We start from the raw sequence: 20,994 nt of genomic DNA on the forward strand, positions 1-20,994 counted from the left end.
TGCTGTCTGAGGTCATCCTTTCCTAATTTAGCCTGTAACAGTCATGCACCACTAAACAGTGTGTCCTTTGATCCCAATACGCCTATGAGCTTGAATGAAGCGCTACACTTACTTTTAATTTCCACACTAATTTTCTACACAATTAATTTATTTGCTCTTCTGCTAACTGTCCTCTTCTCTTCCTGGAATTTATTTACTCACCTGATGCTCTTCGTTCAGAGCATGCAAGATTTGTTTAGGTAGAATAAACAGACTAGTCTCTTCCTTCTTTAGGTCCAGACATTTGCAGAGCATCCTAGTTGAACTTTCTATGCCTGCCTGACTGGAACTTCCCTCTTTTGACTGCAAGTAGCCAGGATCCACACGTGACATTCCCTGGAGGGTGGCCTCAATGCCAAGACTAACACTGTTAATACTTCCTTGACATTGGCTGAAGATTCCTGCCTGGTGCATATTATAGCACTCACCTTTTTCAAAACGGTAACACATGAACAGCTCAGCCTGCAAACTAGCAGTGTTCTCCCTCTCTATTGTTTGCAACTGAAAATTGAGCTTAAAAAAACCCATTACCTCATCTTATGAAAGCTATTAGTTTACACTACTGATTTCCCTCACTGCAATTACTCCTTGTTCAAGATAACCTATTCACTACCTCATATTCCTGTATTTACTTTATTGTTAATAATGCCTCAAACCGCACATTTTTGATTTACTGAAAAAGATTCACCAGCAACATGTTAATTAAATTTGTCAGGAACTTTATTAATGTCCTTGCACTAACAGCTCCTTTTCAGCAAGATCTACTGCCGCCTCTCGAGCCAACTCCCTGCCCATCCCGTAACTCTTCTAGATTCCATACACTCCAGCGCAGTATTTTCCTGTATAAAGGTCATACAAAATATTTATCCAAGCCCACAGAATTTTGACCCACTGCATTTCCTCTGCTTCAAAAATGATTTAAAACAAACATATACATGACGTTAGTCATTCCAGTTCTAACTGGAAGAAGCTCCCCTCTGCTCATTTTTTCTTTCAGCTTTTATTATGAAGTCAGGCCCCATGAAGAGCTAAGACTAGTAAGCCTGCTGTAGGACAGATCACTTTCTCACTGTCCTCAAAAGCATCATCAAATTTCATACTGTCTTACTGTTTTCCAGTCATAGAGTATAGAGTTCTTCAATATAAAACTAAATATTTGTTGCCAGCCTGAAACTTCATACAGCAGTTTTTTAAACATGCAGGGACACGGATTAGTATTAAACTGTCATGTATTATCAAACAATATCCAGTAGGAAAACTTAGTGACAAAGATTTAACAATTCTGCATCATTGCATTTTACTATGAGTGGTTTAAAATTATAAAACCTACACACAGAAACAAAAAGAAACTTTAAGACTTGTATCTCTGCCCATTATTTTAAGCCTACCAATAATCATTGTTGGTGTGAATTGTAATAAACATGTTCCTTCTCAAATACTGGAAGAAGGAACTAACTGACATGGTAGGGAAAGAAAAACCTTCCTTACAATTTGAATCTTAAGCTGTGCAACTTTTCTAACTATTAATGCCTAATCATTTTATTTCTAGAAAGAAACTGTATTACTAAAAGTCAACTATTCTAAAAGTAAAAATCACAGGTACTAAGACATAAGTATCAACTCAGAAAGGCAACACAATACAGAAGTGATCTGACACTAAATTTTAGCTCTTCACAACAGACAATTTACTGAAAATTAAGAGGCATAACTTCCCAAATGGTCATCCCTGGTAAAGGAGTCAAAATAGAGCAATCATGGAAAATTGCTGCATCTTTATACCAGAAATTACAAATAAATTTGCATTATTGTTCAACATACGCCTCTTAAACACACCCTAACATGGTATGTGAACATATTCTGTGTGTGTTAGAATGACAACTAACATATTCCTAATGTGAAAAGTTTATGCATTACAGCCTCAGAACAAGACAAACGTAATATGAGAAAGAGAAGTGAATTAACGTTATCACAAAATTCAAAGACCTGGAATTTATTGGGACGCTTCAAGAAAACCTGGATATATTTAAAATCAAGGGCAACACTCAACAAAGGGTAGTCAAGTCTTTGTCTCAAATGTGTTTTTGAAAGAACATTTCTAACTCTTAGCTTACATGCCCCTTCTATTCTTTGCCTGGTCTCTAGACATGTTCCATCTAAATACTGAAACACATAATGGGGGAAAGACAAGAAAGGCCATTTTAGCCTTGTGGACTTAACATACTTTTTTTATTTGGAGTGCAAGCAACGTAGCAGAATGTGTCTGTCTGTACTCCCATGTGAACTTTCTTGATAATGATGACCTAAGAACAGTATATAACTCAAGTTACACTGACTGACTCTGTGATACATCAGTACAAATTTCAGATACACCAAAACAGTAATACAAACAACTTTAAATAAAAACAATGAATAAAAAAGCCTATCACTTCACTACTCTGTCAAAGACAAAAATCCAGGAGAAAAATAGCACTACTCACTTTAAGTATTTATGGTTGGTCAGGCTACTGATATTCTTTGGGATAAGTGCTTAATAAGAATAAATTTGCAGGAATCAAATTATGCATCTATCTTCAGGTTTCTCAATAGATAGAAAGCCCCTCAGGTTACTTCCATAAGCAAAATCTACCTTCCTTTTACCTTTGCCTAGTTTTAGGATACTTGGTTTTCATTCACATTGACTGGGAAAAGAAAGTATCATGTGGCAGAATAATAATGAGACCTATAGCTATAACTTTTAAAGTTTTCATAAGCCCATGTAGTTTGCTAACCAAGTCTGATGTCAGCTCTATAAAGATACCGTTGCTACAGAATGAAAAGACAGTCCTATCTTTATTCTCCCTGTTCTCTAAAACATTTAGTATTTGGAGTTACCATGAATGTTCTACCATCATTTTAAAGATGTTACTTAGTAATAGTTCCAAATTTCAAAATATATAAATTGCTTTTCAGTGTGTCAATAGATTGTAAATTCTGACTACTTAATCTGCCATCTCTGTATTAAATTTAAATCCATCTCAAATTTACTAGCCTTGAGCATGTGTGCAGTGCCAACAAGATATTAAACTGACAATTTAAGAATATCTATTTGCTTAAACTCAAAGCAAATTTCTCTCAAGTGTCTTCTTAGCAGTGATGTTTCTTTTCTTTGAAGTTATTTTTCTATATAACCCCCTATGCTTTTGAAAGAAATCCTCTTGCAGTAAGAATTCTGTGTTCAGATAGCTGCTACATGACAAAGCAATGCTCAGTATTTTTCCATCTGTTGTCATGAGAATGGAAGGAGTCTTTGATTTCATTTATATTACATGAACAAAGGCCAAGCTTTGAGTATTCTGCTTTTCCCCATTCACTCTCCACTATTTGTGCCAGAGAAGCATAATCTTGTATATGAACATAAAGCACATTTATGTATACATAAATATTAGTCTAATATTAGTTCAAACTGTAACATATATCCAAACTTAGAGCTTTGATAAATCACAACTAGATATCACTAGCCCACAAAGATACAACTCTGAAAAACTCCCAACCTCAATGTTCCAGTGATATGTTGAAGTTGTTTTAAAGAGAAAACACTACACACTATGCTTTAAAAGAGGTGTTTCTGTTCTGTTCCAATTCTCCAAACTCAGGAGAGAAAAATTCAACATATTTCAGCAATAACGGTAAAAACTGAGACAGTAAAAAAACCTAGAAAACATTTACAACATTCACAAGACACAGTATGTCTTTTTATCCATGTATTGTCTAGTCATTTCAGAAAGCACCTTGATTTTAATAATGTATTACTATGTTATTAAATACATTGCTGTTTATTTGTCTTATAGATAACCATGCCATGTGATATGCATATTTAATTTCTTAAAAATATAGAATTATCAATTGATCTGGCATCCAGAAATTAATAAGGAATGGAGAAAAATCGTATCTATAAATCAATGTCTTGATGTAAGAAAGTTTCTCCAAAGCAACACAAAAAGACTTCACTAATGGGGAAAATCTTTTCAGAGCAAAACTTACTTTCTTCAATACATGACTAGCTGATTCACAGGCTGACCACAGACATGAGTTACTCTCTGCTCACAGGCATAAAACTGAATGATGTTGGCAATTAAAATAAAAACACACACAAAAACAGGCACAAACTTCACAAAGCTTAAGTTTTCTTTTAACATAAGCTGAACTTGGACACAAATTTTCTGCAGCTGGCTTCAAGCCCTTTTGAGAACTGGACCTTGCGACACAAACTAAAGTGCACCAAAGCCTGTTCTTCAGCAGTTATCAAGGTTAGATAATCAAGAAGGGCCATCCCAGGAAATAAGTGCAGGTTCCCTCAGTACCAGTATGAAAGCTCTGTACTTGAACATAAACCTTCTGTTAAACCTCTTCCTTGCATTAGCCTGTAACATAGCAGGGTAGCCACACTCCCTGCTTCTTTCCAATAAACCAATAGTGGGTCCTGCATTGCCCCTGTGGCAGTTCAGCATTACAGCTGCAGCAAAGGAGGCCATTCCAGTTCCTGGATGAAGGGAGTAACCATCAGGGATACCCTGGGGCTATGGTGAAGGCAGGGAGAGAAATCAATTGGATCCAGACTTTTAAAATGGTTCCCATTTATCATACTGTACTCACTGCTTAAGACAACAGTGCTGGTCTTCAAGCCAAGCCCTAAATCTATTGCTCTGTAAGCATTTGTTTACAAGGAAAAATATACTATGTATGGATTTCAAAAACTTTTTAATTCTTTATTTTTTAAAGATCATTGTGCAGGGGGAGAAGGCAATTTGCCTTCAAGGCAATCCTATAGGGCATGATGGAGGCAAACAATGGAAATGATATACTAATGTGTTGTTCTTTCTCTTATGTACCTACTTTCCTTGTACCCCACTCCCCAATGTTAGTTACTTCATATATAAAATATATGCTAAAATATGAGACTAAATCTGTATATATTAGAATCAAAATCATCCTTTACCTATCAAATAATTTCTATTTCAATAAATGTCCAAAGTTCTAAAATAAAATCAGTCTGCAGAGAATTGTAATACTTAGGAAAATACAGCTTTAAGGTGAAGTTTTGAATCTCCTATAAGAAAGCATTTCACAGTCTAAGATATCCAACAACGCAGCTTCCTCAGCAGAACACTTATCAAATAGAGTAAATGGGATAAAACAAGTATCATATACACAAATTCACACAATTGTAGTTAAATTCATCTACGGTTTTTCTGCACAGTCAGATAATTCTACTGAAAATTGATTGAGGAGTGAAGTTATTTCCTTTGTTATCATTTAAAAACAAACTAATACTTTTAATCAGTACTGAAGGATATAAACTATTTACAGAATACAGTAAAGAATGTAGAGTACAGAACTCTGTTAACCCCCTTTCCCTCCCTGCTCCCAGATAAAGAGACAACACTGAAATATAAAAGACTGAACAGAACTGCCCTACTAAGCCATGTTTTCACTATTTACACCATCTCTGCATTTCAGAAAATATGTACTGACATCACAACAGGAATTTACAAGGCCTACTCCTTTTAGCACTACCAGTCTCTTGATGGGAGAAAAGGAGGAGCACATCTAAGTTTGGGAGTCCCATTAAATATGAATTACTTATTCATAGCTGATAACAATCACCAGATCTGTTTCCTCATGGTTCCCATATCATACAGAAGACCTTTTTCTAGGTAGAATCCGCAAGCCATTATTTTATGGCATTTCAGTTGGTTGACTCTGAAGATTAAAATAGCACTTTACATATCCAATTTCATAACCGCTAATTCTGCAATTTGTAATGGTAAAGCTATATCTTCAAAATCTTTTGGAAATTCCATGCCTCAGGGTCCCACATTTGATCTTCAACTTTCAAACTAATTTCTATGTGTTTAAAAAAAAGTAGTTTTCCAAACTTACGTTGACTTTGAAGCTTTGTACTGAGCCATCCAAGAAGTGGACATTACAGATTATCTCTGACCGGGTTTTCTCTTTTGGTAGTTCTGATGCTCGTATGTTATTTATCCTCCCACCTAAGGCTCGTAAACGGGAGTTCATAACTATCGCTGAATAACCTATAAAACAAAAATTATGTTTAATAACAGTTCTTATAATTCACTACATTTCATCTATGTTTTTCCAGAGAAACCCACAGTAACATGAAGACCTCATTACACCCTAAATACCTATAGTAACAAATGCTTCTTATAGAAAAAAGAATGATTTCTAAAACTAGCACACTGTAAACCAAAACATAGATAGAGAGGCTTCCATGTTCTAAATGTGAACATTCTAAAGAGAATCACAGGTAATCCCTGCAATGTATACTTACGTTAGGCATGGGCCATTGCCTTAATTTAAATCAGTAGAAAACTCAAACACCTACTATAAACCAGGAAGGCAATGCCAATACAAGTTTTTATCATCTGTAACTAGTAAATCCCTCATCCTCTTAAGGTTTCCTACATATTTCTATATTTACTATACAAGTTTCACTACAATAACGCAATTCTGTTTACTCTCAACTGACAAAACAGTCTTGAGTTAATGCAGATCACGTTCTGTCAAATAGCATGTTGTTTCAGGAATATATATACAAACACCATATGTAAGGCAACCAAAACTAACATTAAAAGCATGTCAATATTTTACAGCCTAGCATACATAAATTCATGAAGCCAGAAATTTATATCTGATAAGAACATCCCACAAAAAAAAAAGTTGTCCTGTTGGAGTATGATTTTTTTTTTTTTTTTTTTTTTTTTTTTTTTTTTTGGAAGAATCTTCATGAACACCAAAACTCTGAAAACCAGTTTTCACAAATAAAAAAACCCAAACCAACCCACCCCCCCACCAAGAGAAAAAAGCCATTCACTGAAATAAGAGATGAATTAAATACAGTCAAGCCTGTAAACATTTCAAGCTTCTCTTCACTGGATCAGTTTACCAATTAACATCACAGCATATAAAGCCAGCTGGCAAGCGAAGTAGAGGATAGTTTTCCAGGTTAATTACCATACCAATTATCAAATCATGCCTTACTTATTGGAGACTAGCTACAAGAAAACTTGCATAATATGAGTGTTTCCTAGACTGCTGGTCAAGCTAGACAGGACTAATATCAGGACTATTTTGCAATCTCCCCTTATTTGTGTATCTGCCTTAAAACATAAACTGGCTTTTCGTTTAAGCAGCTAAAGAAACTGAACAATTTAGAATAAAAATCACCTAAAATACTGAAACATCATATCTACTCACATATCACTACAAAAAGCAAATGTGAAATGCACGAGGTGCCATGAGATGCATAATTGTATAGAGCACCAAAGGCAGCAAAGCAGTGCAGTGATCCATGCTTGCATAACAATGTATAATCTATACTTAGAAGCAGCTAAAACAACTCCCTTCTCACACAGAAAACTCTGACTTCTGTCAGACACACAAAAGCATCCATCAAGCACTCATAATTTTTGTCAGCCAATTGAGTTTGCTATTGTATATTTTCTAAAATCAAAACTCAAGTTGCCAAAACTCATTTATTTAGCCAGCACATTGCATTTTTTCAGCAGTATTTTACTATTCTTTCCCAAACATATGGAGTTTGGGTTTTGTTTGTTTGCTTTGTTTTGTTTTCTTTTGTGTTTGAAGGAAGGAAGGAAGAGGTGATCTTGAGGTGAATTCTGAATAGTATTTACATATAAACCACTATGCATTCCTATTACTTGGAAATTGTTCTTGATATACAGTCTGCAGCTAATCATAACATGTTAATTTTTTTTTTTTTTAAATCCTAGAAAATTGGCTTTCTTATTCAGGAATGGTTGTTGCTAAATAAAAAATGCCATTATCTAATTCGCAAGGACATACAAAAAGGTAAAGAGAGATTACAATTGTATACCAAGCTTTCAATCTCACATTTAGCACTGTGTTAATCTTTCAGCAAAAATGCAGGTGACTACATGAACTATTCTGCACAGCCTTTTCTCCCCTTTCCACCCTGAGGTCAAAAAAATCCTTTTCACTTGCAGAAATAACTCTCTACCCATTAGTCCACTGATGGGTAAAAGGAGAAAGCTAACTCTTTGCTGTGGGCCAGCCACTAGATGAAAAATAAGGATTTTGGTTGCCAGGTTCAAAGCTTCATCAGCCTGGCCTTCAAGGCTCAGTCTGCACTGCGATGCCTAATCTTACAGATTTTTCTGCTCTTGTGAAAATGCTATTTGACCCTTCTGCTCATATTCCCCAACCTTCCCCACCTGCCACCCGCAATGCTTCCTATCTTACAGTTATAACATTCCCTTTTTCTAAGTATGTTCTACTTCTCTTCTACCTCAGCCAGGCTTCAGCAGACAGCACTGATCACAGAAGTCTCCAGCACTCGGCTCCTGATCTGCATGGAGAAAGCAAGAAAATCGATCTCAGACCCTGCACTCCTAGTGCAGAGCGTGCTGCAGGATGATCTATGCTTGGCGACTGCAGAAATTTTGATATACAACCTAATCACTCTCCAGCAGAGCATTCATTTTTGTGTCACAATATAGCTAGATCTTGCTACTCACTTGTTCAAGCTTTAAATGTAGAAGCTGATAAAACAGCATCAATAACATTTATATATTTGCTATCCACAAAAAAAAGCCCAAAACCCCAAAATTCTTCTGTAACAGTGAAAAAATAAACCTGTATAAACAAACTGATGATTTTTATTTAACTGACTGTGCATAGGGCACAATTAATTACAGGTCCATTTCATTCCACAGTCCCTCTCTCTAGGAAGCCTAGCATGTCACCTGGATAATCTAGGCCATACTTGAGGTAGATTTGGTAGGCTAGGTCTAATTTTCAGATTATGGTCCCCTATATTCTTCATAACTTAAAACCCTAAACATTTCTTTTCCACTTACGTATCAGTTTCTACAGGAAATTTAACCATTGGCCCCGATGTACAGTATTACACTCTCCAAACCGAAGCCAAGGTCTTCATTGAATGCTGTCAACTAGACACAAGAGATGACAGGAATTTTACCTTAAAGCTGTCTGCTACAAGAATGAAATTCCATTTTGCAGTTTTTCACAAAATAATGAGAACTGAGAATGCCAAAGAGATCGTACGATATGCATTGTTATTGTTGAACTTCCACATGTCCTTTAGCAAGTCAGACCTGCTTTTTTCTATGGCATAAACAGCTTGTCTCCCAGCATCCACAGAAGCTATCCAAGAAATAAAAGTAACGCATACTTACATACTGCTGTTCATTATAAAATCAGAGAGCTGCTTATTTTGAGATTAAAATAGCAGTCATTTTTTATGCTAGTTCTTCACAGTTACACTTGGTTTAGTATCTTCAGATTATATGCTGGATGCCCCAACTGAAATAGTAAATTGGAAATTCACCACAAGAAATCCAAATGTGCTAGTGTGACTAATTTACATTGAGTTCACAACTGAAAACTTGGAATTCCTTGATTTTTACTGGTTTTATTTTACATAAAATTGTAACATAGTTGGAGTTCATGGTTTGTGTTTACAGCATGCAAAGAGCCTCAGCTGAGGCTGTCCTTGACAGAGCCAGCTGACCATGGAAACTGTGCCAAGGCTGGGATAAACAGCTGACTGTTTGGACATCATAGCCATTAGTCAACTGAAGCTCAAATGGCCTAATCAAGCCCCAGGAAACTGCCACCAGCTGGGTCTCCTGAACAGAGAAAGGCAGGCTCTCTACTTCCCACCTACATGGCCTTCAATGTTACTGTGCAGTCAGTAAGCTCCTGAAGGAGCTATTTTACAGGTGTCACACCACAGGCACCAGCCTAAGTCATTTTCCATGTCCTAGCTTAACACATTATACACTCAGTAAGTCTGTGAGGAAACAACTTTGCAAATCCCTAGTCTAAAGGGCAAGGGAAGGAGAACACAAGAGGTGAGCAGCTGAGTTATGAGCAGCTGTTCTACTACTTTTCTTCCATATATGACATGTGTTTTAAACTGTATTCTAAATGGGCCCAGATTACTGAAATGGGTTATCAACCCCAGTGCAATAAAAAGGGGTATTGTGGAAGCATATGAAGCAACCTGTAATGGCAACTGCTTTTGGGATAGGCAGAGGGTCACTGAGATCTCAGGCAAGACCAGATGCCGGCTCTAAACACCAGCATCAGCCTCCAGCCCTGAAGAACCAGGACCAGCCATTACATGCAAATCCCAGCTCCTGCTTTGTAGCCTCAGGCAGGAGACTAATTCACAAAAGAAAACAACTAAAAACTATAAAAACAAATTTGAAGATTATCAACAAGTGCATAGTTTAATAATTACTCCCCCTTTCCCTAAAATAAGCATCTTGGATCCAGAAAGCAGAGAGTTACATTTTAATTAAAAACCAAACAAAACCACCTCCAAAACAGAGTTATTTTCACCCTAAGGTATAAAACAAACATGTGGAATTCTATCCCATAATCAAGCCACGCAAAAGGCTTACAGGAGCAACAAATACAGCTACAGGAAGTTAATGTTTTCCAAGTACATTAAATACATTTCTGGACAAGTTTGGTTATGCATGCCTTCTCCTACAATAACACTGCAGTCAAGCGGAACAAAAACAATGTGTTTTCCTCATCTTTTGTATTGAAGACTAACTTTTGAAAATACTTTTTCCACACCAGCATTTCTTTCCAACTCACATTGGAATTGGTAAAGAAACATATGTCTCAGTATAACTACCATTAATGTGTTTGTTACCAAGCAACTAAATCAAAAGCAGATTTGCTGAGTACTCAAGGACCTTCTACATATAATCACACCATATATATACTGTGAATAGTGGGTTTTTTAAAAAAAAAAAAATCATTCATTACCATCATTTCATGGGTAAATGGGGATATTTTTATTCCTGCAAGTGAGTGCACTTTTTTTTTTCTAGAAGGGGACTACCACACTCTAAGCGTTCTCAGAGTTTCTTTACAGTCATGATTGAAAATGTATAGTAACATGTTGGGCTCTTGAAAATCATAAATATTACAGTATCTGATTATCATAAGAAAATAACCCCAACCCTAATAAACCTGAATTTTTTATGGTAATCTATAGTCTGATTATTTCTTCCCATGTAGTTAAGAAGTATTTACACACCTCAAAGTCATACCTATCATCAGCGCATCTTAATGAGGGTTAAGTTATCCAGCCAGATTTTACAAATAGAACACCAGAGTTTAACTCAACATCTATGAAAACCGGCTTATGTTTTCATCTTCTGCAGAGGAATGCATCATCTTTTCTACATTCCCAGTAAGAAACTAGATGTCTCCTCAATATAAAATTCAAATCTAGTATTTTGCAGGAAAATGCCATGAGGTTTTTAACCACAACATAGTATTTGCAAGCTTCCATACAAATTACAGGGCATTAGTAAAGCAATAACCCAAGGAAAAGATAAACTTCATTTTGAGCACTGTGTGCAGATTATCACTTGTTCTTTATCTATAATTTTTCCTGACACATTGATCATAAATTACAGAAAGTAAATTTGGAAGCCAGAAGTAACACAACATGATGAAACTTCACATCACTTGAAAAAATATCAGTTAAACTGTAAGTATAGAACAGGCATGAAAGCCTTAAATGATAAAGCATTACAGCTTATGGTGTAAAAATACCTCCAAATTGAGATAAAAAGAATAAGAGACTTCTTGCAGCACCTTCTTAGAACCAGAATAAAGGTTAACACCCACACTGAAAGTTTGTGTGCACACGTGTCACATGCAATCTTCAAAGCAGTAGCTGCAAGTTTTCCAATTGTCAGTCAAGACAGTCAGCAGTATCATTATAATTGAAGCCCTTCACCCCAAAATTAAAAAAATTAAAGATTCAGCTTTCTTATATTTGCTCCCAGTGGTTAACATCAAAATTATTTACCTGTCATATAATTAATGAATAAGTCTAGCAAAGCATTCTGAGAATGTTATCAAAAATTCCATGAACCAGGTTTGTCATTATAGTTATCATCTTAAAGTTTTCCAGAAAACCAGATCTCATAGGCAGAGATTCTTTACAGAAAATGAGCCCATTAAACAAACAAACAAAAAACATAAGTGATTTAAAGTGAATATGTATGAAAATACCTATATTAACATATATTCTTGCATATATTGCCAACCTAATATTTACCAGAACTAGTACAGAACAGAGTAAAGAAAAAAATTTCTTCCATAGTGAAATATAATTATTTTTCTTCATCTGACAGCTCTTTATGCTGGAGTTCATGCACAAATAAGCCTTCAGGGTAGACCATACACGCAATATCTCTATTTGTGTATTTAGAATGTACTTGAAAGCATTTTAGTTTCAATTAAGGTAGTTATGACAAAAAAGCCTTCATTTAAAAGCAAAAAACAAACAAGTAATTTTGAATACTCTTTCCTTTGCTAACCTCCACAAAATTGGAACCTAACTTTTTATTTTACCTTTTAAATCCAATAACTAAATAGACAAACTGTATTGTTCCTATGTTGGGTGCTTACCTACTGCTCTGTAGTCATTGCCTCTAAGAAGAAAACTCAATATATACAGCTGAATAAATTTTTAAAATCCCCACACCACTACAAGAGGTTAGGTGTTTAATTAATGCAAAAGATTAAGTGCTTTTTGAGCCTTCCCTGCACTTCATTTAGCTTTCCATTATAAGGTATCTCTGGTAAACTTGATTCACAAAGATTTTCAAGGGAGATCCAGCTATGCTGAACCCTGGATTCAGCAAGACCACACATGAATGTCAAAGACTGACTGGAGGAGGTGGGCGGGGAAGGAAATAAGCCTGAGTTTCAGTTCTAGCATTACAGTATGTCTTGATTGACACGTCCCTAAGATCCAACTAAGACAATAACATAGCAAAGGTAATGCAAGCACTGTGAGAAGCTGCAAATACCTGGTGCAGAATAGCTATGCAGCACAGTAAGCCTTCATTGAATTCTACTGCCTGGTACATACGTACACTCACACTTCTGGATTGGGGACAACGCTTCTGTTGGGAACCATCCAGTCTCTTGATAGATGGCAGAGAGGGACTTGATGACAGACTCTGTGCTCTCAAAATATTGTATAGATGTATAGAAAACACTTTACTCTCTTCAGAGTTGTTACAGAAAACAGAGCTGCACTTAAAGTGACAGAGTAACAACACTAAGTAAATAAATTGTCCTTTAAAAAAAGTATTCATATTTGTTATATATATTATATATTCATTCTAAAACATGTTTTAGAAACAAAGACTACTTCAACTTTTCTGAGATCCTTCTTCCTCTTCCTCCTCCCCTTTTTTCAAAGGTCTGCATTACCTCCATCCTACAGATTTCTGTCTGCAAAGTCTTAAAATGTGCACAGCTTCAATCACACAGTTCTTGCTGTTAAGACTGAAGAGGACACAGACTAGATAGCAATAAAGCAGGACAGGCTGATATAATAGCTTAATAGAGATTATTTGACCAAAATGGTCACATTGTTTACATAGTCATAGTCTTTATATGTGGGGGAAAAAAGAATTGTTCCATCCTCTCAGCAACATGTTCAACAGCAAGACTAGTTATCTGAAAACTTAATCTTGAAATTAGATAACCTAAAGGTAATTAAACTCTAGAAGAGCTTACTGGTAGAAAAGCAATACTGACCATCGATTTCAGTACTGGGGTTCTTAATACAATTTAATCCAACTTCTGAGGAAAACACAATGGTCACATTTGCAAAGGATCAAACCAGATTGAATGAATGACCCTTCAGACTCCAAGGGTGTGAATCTGGTCATGACAACTTCACTGATGCTACTTAATGTACATAGAATTAAACTGTGCAGTTAAGTCATGTCAGGATCCAATGTGTCATCTTACACAGCATGAAGCATTACTGTTAGACCTCAGATACTGGATTAGCACAGTACAAAGATACCATCTACTGCATGCAGAATAACTGAGAAGAAAAACAAATGGGAGGAAAAAACATCTGAAGTAATAGCAGAGACCTGCTCCCTACACTGTTGAAGTACAATAAAAGACAGATGAGAACAAGACACTTGTAATGCTTTTGCATTTTTAGTAGCTTTTATTGCTCATGTAAGAGATCTTTATGATGTTTATTTTAAACACCCATTTATAAAATAACACCTTAAGCCAGTGTATTCAAGGCAATAACAGCTCATTGCTCCATTTCCTGCACCGTGCCAATTGAAGAATTCAGGAACTCTACCGCTTCCTCTATCACCTGTCTCAGCTTTAACAGCACCACAGCACAAAAAAAAACCTGTTTTGATGAAAAAGGCAAGAGTTATCACTAATTTATTTCCTAAATAATGCCTTTTTGGGGCTACAAACAATGTTGCATGAACTCAAGATGAGAAACAGCAAATTGAAAGTCAAAGTTCACCTTCCTCAACTCGACAGTGTCTTATATTAACAACCGAAGAATGGAAGAACATGAAAAGCTGAGTCAAAGTGGAAGCTAAACACTGCAGTGCCCAACTACCAACATTCCCCATAAATAGTTCAGGACAGACTTTTTTTTTTTTTTTTTTTTTTTTTTTTTTAAATTATCTGACATGTTGTAAAATCAAATAATCAAAGCTGTGTCCACACCTGCAGTATTTGGGTAACCAAACGATGCCATTACTTTATATAAAATAATTCATGCCTTCAAATTTTCAAAACCAGTAAGTGTAAAATTCGGTGGTGAATATTTAAAGACAAGCTACTAAAATATTCTGAAACCTCGAGTATCAAGTTAATTGCCATAACAAAATTTAAATACAAAAAGACCTCATATTCTACCAGCAGGCAATGAACTGTATTTCATGAAACTCTTGTATGACAGATGCGAACCATCATGTCAATTTTACTGCCAAGTAAAGTTGTGATAATTAAGCAGAATTTTAATCATCTGCAATACAGATTCAGGAAGGGATGTAGAAAAACAAATAACCAAAAGTTCCCTCTATGGTTTAAAATAGATATATCAAAAAAAAAAAAAAAAACCAACCACTTTTAAAGGGGAAATTCTACCATTTTACTATATCCATAGTATGATATTAGTCAAGCAGCCTAGAAACTACCTGTGCTATTTCTACTGATTTTAAAAACACAGGAAAAACTTAAAATGGGGATAATCCACACAGATGTCACACTATCCAATAGGCTTGCAGGTCCATACTAATCTCTACCTCCTCTAGTGTAAAATAAATAAATAGAAATTTCACTTTTGAGAAGTCAATGACAAAACTTTGCTGAGAATGTCTGAGAAGCATCAACTCCCCACAATACGTTCCATTCGGAGACATGCTGTTTTCTGGTAAGCGGACAGCAGTTTAAAGTTACTATTTATGAGTTAAGGCTACCTATCTATGCTGAAACAATGTTTCATTTCCCAATGCAGCATGATGGCCTATAAATAAATAAATTTTAAAAAAATAGCTTGCAGTTAAAAATATCTCTTTTTAATTGACTTCCACAGGTATGTTAAAAAATGCTTTCCAAAACAAGCCTCTCCTTATCTCAACAGCATGTCTAAATTTTTTTCCTATATATTAACTGGTCCAGCAAAAAACCTCTTTCTATAATTTTTGCCTCCAGTCAACACATTACATTTTTCATGTCAAAACTACAGTTACCAAGCATTTAATTCTTTTCAACAGCATTGATGTTAATGTACCTCACATTTCGTCCTCTTTTATCAAAGAGGTTTAAGCTATTTTTTAAAGAGTTGGAAAGAAACAGTTCACAGACAGAACAGAGTATAGACTCAACACAAGGCTGTGAATTTAAGTGTTTCATATTCTGTTTCTAATGTCAATAATGGCATTTTGTGAATAGGTCACTTTCCTCCTCTCCAAATTCAAGACAGATCATGATGGAAGTAATTGCCAAAGCATATTTTTTAAAAACTTGGAAAAGCAGGCAGCATGTTGCAGGTAACTGGATTGTGAATAAACAGTTTAAGAAGTTGTTACTGTGCTATCAGCTTCCATAGCAGGACCAAAGAGCTTCTACGAAAGAACTGAACAGAGCTTAAATCCACCTTCTCAGGTAGATGCTGCAGGCAGTGACGACTGCCCTCCGTTGTCATGCTGGGGAAGAGGAGAAGAAGAAACACCTTAGTCATAGCTGTGAGAGTATTAATGCCACAGAAAGCTAACTCCACTTAAAAAATGGAAATTCCATGCAAATTTCAGTGATGCATTGTTACAAAACCTGAGAAATAGCCTGAATTTACAGATGACTGAGGTTTCTTTCTTGTGTGGGTACAGTTGGATGGGATGAAAAGCAAATAGAAAATAAAGAGCAAGAGGAGAAAATTCCTAACAGCACCACACACAGCAGTATGCAAAGCCTGCACTGGTGAAGTTTCCACCTTAAAATAATTTTGTATTTTCAATGAAAGTCTACCTGATCAACACATTCAATCAATGACCTTGTAGAAAGTTTGGAAATGCTGGGGTTTCCAGCTATCTGAGGTTCATTTCAAGTATTCAGATATAAGCCATTAGTAGTAGTCTTCACAAGCTTACACACACGCAGCATCAGAAGGTCTCCCAATATCAAAACCAAAACTGCATATCTGCCCATCATTACTGTTAAAGATTTCTAATACTGCCCACACATTAGTTAAAACAGTTTTTAATGCCTTCAGAAGCAGGCAAGCAACAGCCACCAAGACTGGCAACAAAACTTTTCTGCTGCGAATGGTACTCAGCTGACAAACACAAACAGGTTAAATAATTTTTTGCTATATGCTAGATTTCCATCAGAACTCTTGATCCCACACTAGATAAACCCAAATAAAAGTTCCGTGCTGTTACCCAGTGTTTTCCATTGATGGTCATTACTCAGTCTGCTTCTCAACACAGCAAAGGACTGTGCTATTCAAACTTGGGAAGAAAAAGTTTCATCACTGGCAGCAAAAAAAAAAAAAAAAAAAAACACAGACCATATTTTTTGCAAGAAAACATTCCTGTTGGAGAAACATCCAGATGTCAGAAGAAAGCCTATCTTCTAAATTGTGCTGATGAACAAAAAACACTCTTCAGTATTATGAATTATCTTTCTGCAATCAGACTTTTTTCTTTCAGACCTTAAAGCTTCAAACTTCACGGAACTGTCTTCTATACATCTTCATCTATTTTATAATCCATGTTCTGTCACAAGCTGTTAGAATATATTCCCTCAAGCATGACAGAGGACAACTTCTGCTATAAAGCTTACAGCCACAAAAAAATCCCCAAAGGGATATGGAACAAAGCATTGGAAATCATGCAGTTAACCACAGAATACTATAGAAAAAGATAAGATGGTAGAATAACCACAGCAATTCTTCCTTTAAAAAAGAAGGGACACAATAACAATCAGCAAATTGAAAGTTGCTATGTTATGGAGGGAATTTAAAATCAACAACCTAATTTCAAGCTGTAAAGACAGAAAAGAAAAATGTCTTTTAGACACTATGGTTGTATTCCAATTATCCTTCAGGACTGTTCAAAATGACACAAATTCGGAAGATCCTAAAGTCTCACAAAACTAGTTTGTTTGAAGGAATTACATAAAGTTCTACCTTTCAAACTACAGGAAAGAACTTGAAAATGTGTTGCAGAAGTCTTGCAACTCAGAGCCAGAACCTAAACAACATAATGAAATTAAAACACCTCCTGATACTTTGATCATAACTGTTACATATTCAGATTAGCAAAACTGAAGGTGTTCATGTACAAAGTTTTTGACATGTGAGGGGACTGGGGGAGAACTTTTCCAGAAAGATTATAAACATGATGTTTTGTAAGTCTTCAAGAAAAAAAAGCAAATGGACACTGTAAAAAGCCAGCCTACAAACATCTGCACTTTGTAACCAGCTGTCATAGAAGAAGAGTTTTCTGCTATTCTTTCCTCCTCATATTCCTCCCCATTTATGACTAGCTGACAAATTTATATTTTAAGCTTGTCAAAGCACACCTCTTTTTCTGCCCCCTTTGGTTTCTTGCAGAGACTTCAAAACATCTAGAAACACACCAATTTGTTATCTTCCATCTAATAAGATCAAACTGTTTGCTGGGGCCTGCAGCAGCACTGACTGCATATAGCTTTTGCACAAGTCCTCCTCCTGCACGAAGAGAACAGATAAACAAAAAAAGAGCCACACTGCCATGCAAAATGGCTAGCCATTTTTCCAATCCCTGCACATGCTTAGTTGTCCTCACTTTACAAGAAGCAAGTAATTCCTACAGACAGTGAATAAAAGAGAGTAAACATAAAACAGGACAAGTCCTAGCTTGCAAACAATCTGTGCTTTCTGTTCTTCCATCAGCATTTAAACAGTGTATGCTTTAGACCAGCAAAATCTAAACATTTACATCTTTACATCCCTGTTAGGCAAATTTTTCATCACCCTACAAGATTAACACGCACCTAGTGACCACAGCATACCATACTGCAAGGGAACCACTCCAAAAAGCATTCATCTAAAACAGATCCTCCTGTGTCTTCCCTTCACTGCAAACACAGTGGCAGCTATCTTTTGGTCAGTTCCTTCCTTTCAACAAATTAACTCACTTAAGCCTCCAAACAAAGCACAGCCGCTCAGTCAGCATGCAAGGCAGCTTCAGTGTCAAGCTTAGGCACAGGCTGTTGGCTGGCTGGTCATCTGGGTCCCTGGCAGCACAGAGCATCACCCTGGACCAGGGCAGGCAGAGCACCCTTCTGCCATCACAGGGTGGGCAAGAATAATGGGCCAACTTTTAGGAAAACATCTGCTAAACCTTCTGCCATGAAACGACCAAAGTAATACACTTCCCTGTCTCATTTGTATGAGCTTTTAATTCACCACGCTGGCAAAATGGTAAGTCTGCCTACTCTAGTTGCTACAAATGATGTGAATAGGCACAGGCACTGTTCTGACAGCTGGTGTCCAACCCCAAATCAAGGATAACATACTGGGAAGCTGTAAACCTAAAGGGGATACCCAATAGCAGGCCAAGGGAAAGTAGCCTGCATTCACAGTAAGCAGGAGCCATGCAAGCCATGACTGGAGCTTGGGGGAGTAAAATGGAGGAGGGTAGAGTGTGATTTTGGAAAGCTGTCTTGGTAAAGAACTGCTTGCTTATGAGTGGAGTATGTACTCGTTTGGGTTTTTGTCTTCTTTTAGGGTTTTTTTTTGTGTTTTGTTGGGTTTGTTGTTTTTTATTCAACTCTCCTACTGACATATAGTGCCTTCACAAGTAATTCAATCCTACTGTGGTGTTTCTTGCTCATTTTTAAACACAGTTATCCAACAAATGAGCATTTATAACAAAGCTTCCTGTTGCTATCTGAAGTAATGCAAGTCTCTCAAACCTTGTATTTACAAGCTTGTTAAAACTCCCATGCACAGTCAGGCTCACATAATTTAAAGAACTAAACTACCTTCTTTCTTGAGAATACATCTCTATTATCCGCTATATATGAACTGCTGATACTTTTCAGAGTTTTAAACTTGGAGACTGGTTTGGTTTTTAAGTTTCAAATCACTTAATACATGAGGCAATACCAGGCATTTTTAAAGAGAGACACACACACACAAAATTTTGCCAAGTAGATCTGACATTCCCCAGTCCTTCCTATTTCAGCTTTTGTGTTCCTGGCTGGCAGGTAGAATATTTATCTACTTCCCGCAAAGCAATCTTAGCACGCTGTGGCAACCGATTACAGAGGAATGCAGGCACTAGGCCAGCATTGCTGGTTTATACTTAAAGAGGAGCAAAAAAGGGAGTGCTCTGCTTAGAGTGCTGAGATCCAGTATCTCCCTCCCCATTTCCCCACCATTAGACACTTTTACATGGCAGTGATAACAAGTAATGGCTCCCAATAGGCAAATTCCTTAAAAGTTAATGTGGAAGGGCTGGGAGATGGAGGAAGAGGGAGGTGACTGTAAGCACCTTATCAGGTTAGAGCTATGATCACAGAACTTAGAAATAGGACAGAAGTCAACAACTACTGATGCTTTCTTTCCTTAGTGTTTCTTTCACAATCCTGCAACACATCAAAAGTATATTTTAAAGGAAAGGCATCAAAACAAGAACTACTTTAAAAAAAAAAAAAAGTACGAGGTTTCTGGTTTTGCTTAAGACTAGTCAATTGACCGAAAGCAAGCAATACAGCCAATCAATGACAAAACATTTTTTTCCAGCGAAATGGGCTGATTGTCATGAGTTATAAAGGAAAAATTTGAAATTGATTCTTCAAACAATGTTGTCAAGCTTATGTTACCTCAGTAACTGAATAAAGTAGATTAACTTGATTTTGAAAACTATTAGCTAAACCTTTAAATAGATTTCTAATATTTAAGCTTATGCTGTGATCAGTAACAAAGGTAATGACTCCTACTCCAGACTGCCTACCCTAAATTGCACCTGTATAAAAATACTCAGCTTAGTTTATTCAATCTTAATTGCTTTTCTAGTGCAAAATGTACCTTGTCATGACCAGGTAAGTGGTCTGCTTGACCACAAAAGCTTTCTGAATGCGACATCAATATTTACACATGCTGAATGCACTCAACCCCCACCTGATCTTTGGAATCAAAGTACAAATTCTAGCCTATGCCACATACACTTTCCTACTATTAATAAAATGTAGAATTTCACCTAAGCAAGTTTGTCCCTTGCAAAAAATGGGGTGGGGATTCAACTTAAGCATGTAATGGGAATTAACTGCCAGATCTAGCTAAAACTTCATTGAAATTGATAAGCAAGGTATCTAACCTTAAACCAGGGTAAATTCATGCAGTAGTGTACGGTCACCCTTTTGAAGCTACAGGAATCCTTTCAAAGAAAAGTCAATTTGCAAGACTAGACACAATTAGCAGTAGAACAGTTTTGTTGGGGACTGAATGCAATGACAGACTGGCTGCCTACCCTGAGCCAGCAAACGCAAATCAGCCAAAGAGAAGTACAGCAGCATGCT

General features: G+C 36.4%; 1 protein-coding gene across 2 annotated transcripts in view; it reads right to left on the reverse strand.

Annotated features, from left to right (window-relative positions):
- PTPN3 (protein tyrosine phosphatase, non-receptor type 3) overlaps positions 1-20,994 on the reverse strand; it is a 173,523-nt gene that overhangs the window by 95,902 nt on the left and 56,627 nt on the right. For both annotated transcript variants that reach the window (XM_026843059.1, XM_026843060.1), the window contains exon 2: positions 5,959-6,113. In XM_026843059.1, the coding sequence (XP_026698860.1) occupies positions 5,959-6,113 (155 nt within the window). The remainder of the gene's footprint in view (positions 1-5,958; positions 6,114-20,994) is intronic.

Source organism: Athene cunicularia, assembly GCF_003259725.1.
Source record: "Athene cunicularia isolate RWA chromosome 2 unlocalized genomic scaffold, athCun1 chr2_part1, whole genome shotgun sequence".
NCBI lineage: Eukaryota > Metazoa > Chordata > Aves > Strigiformes > Strigidae > Athene > Athene cunicularia.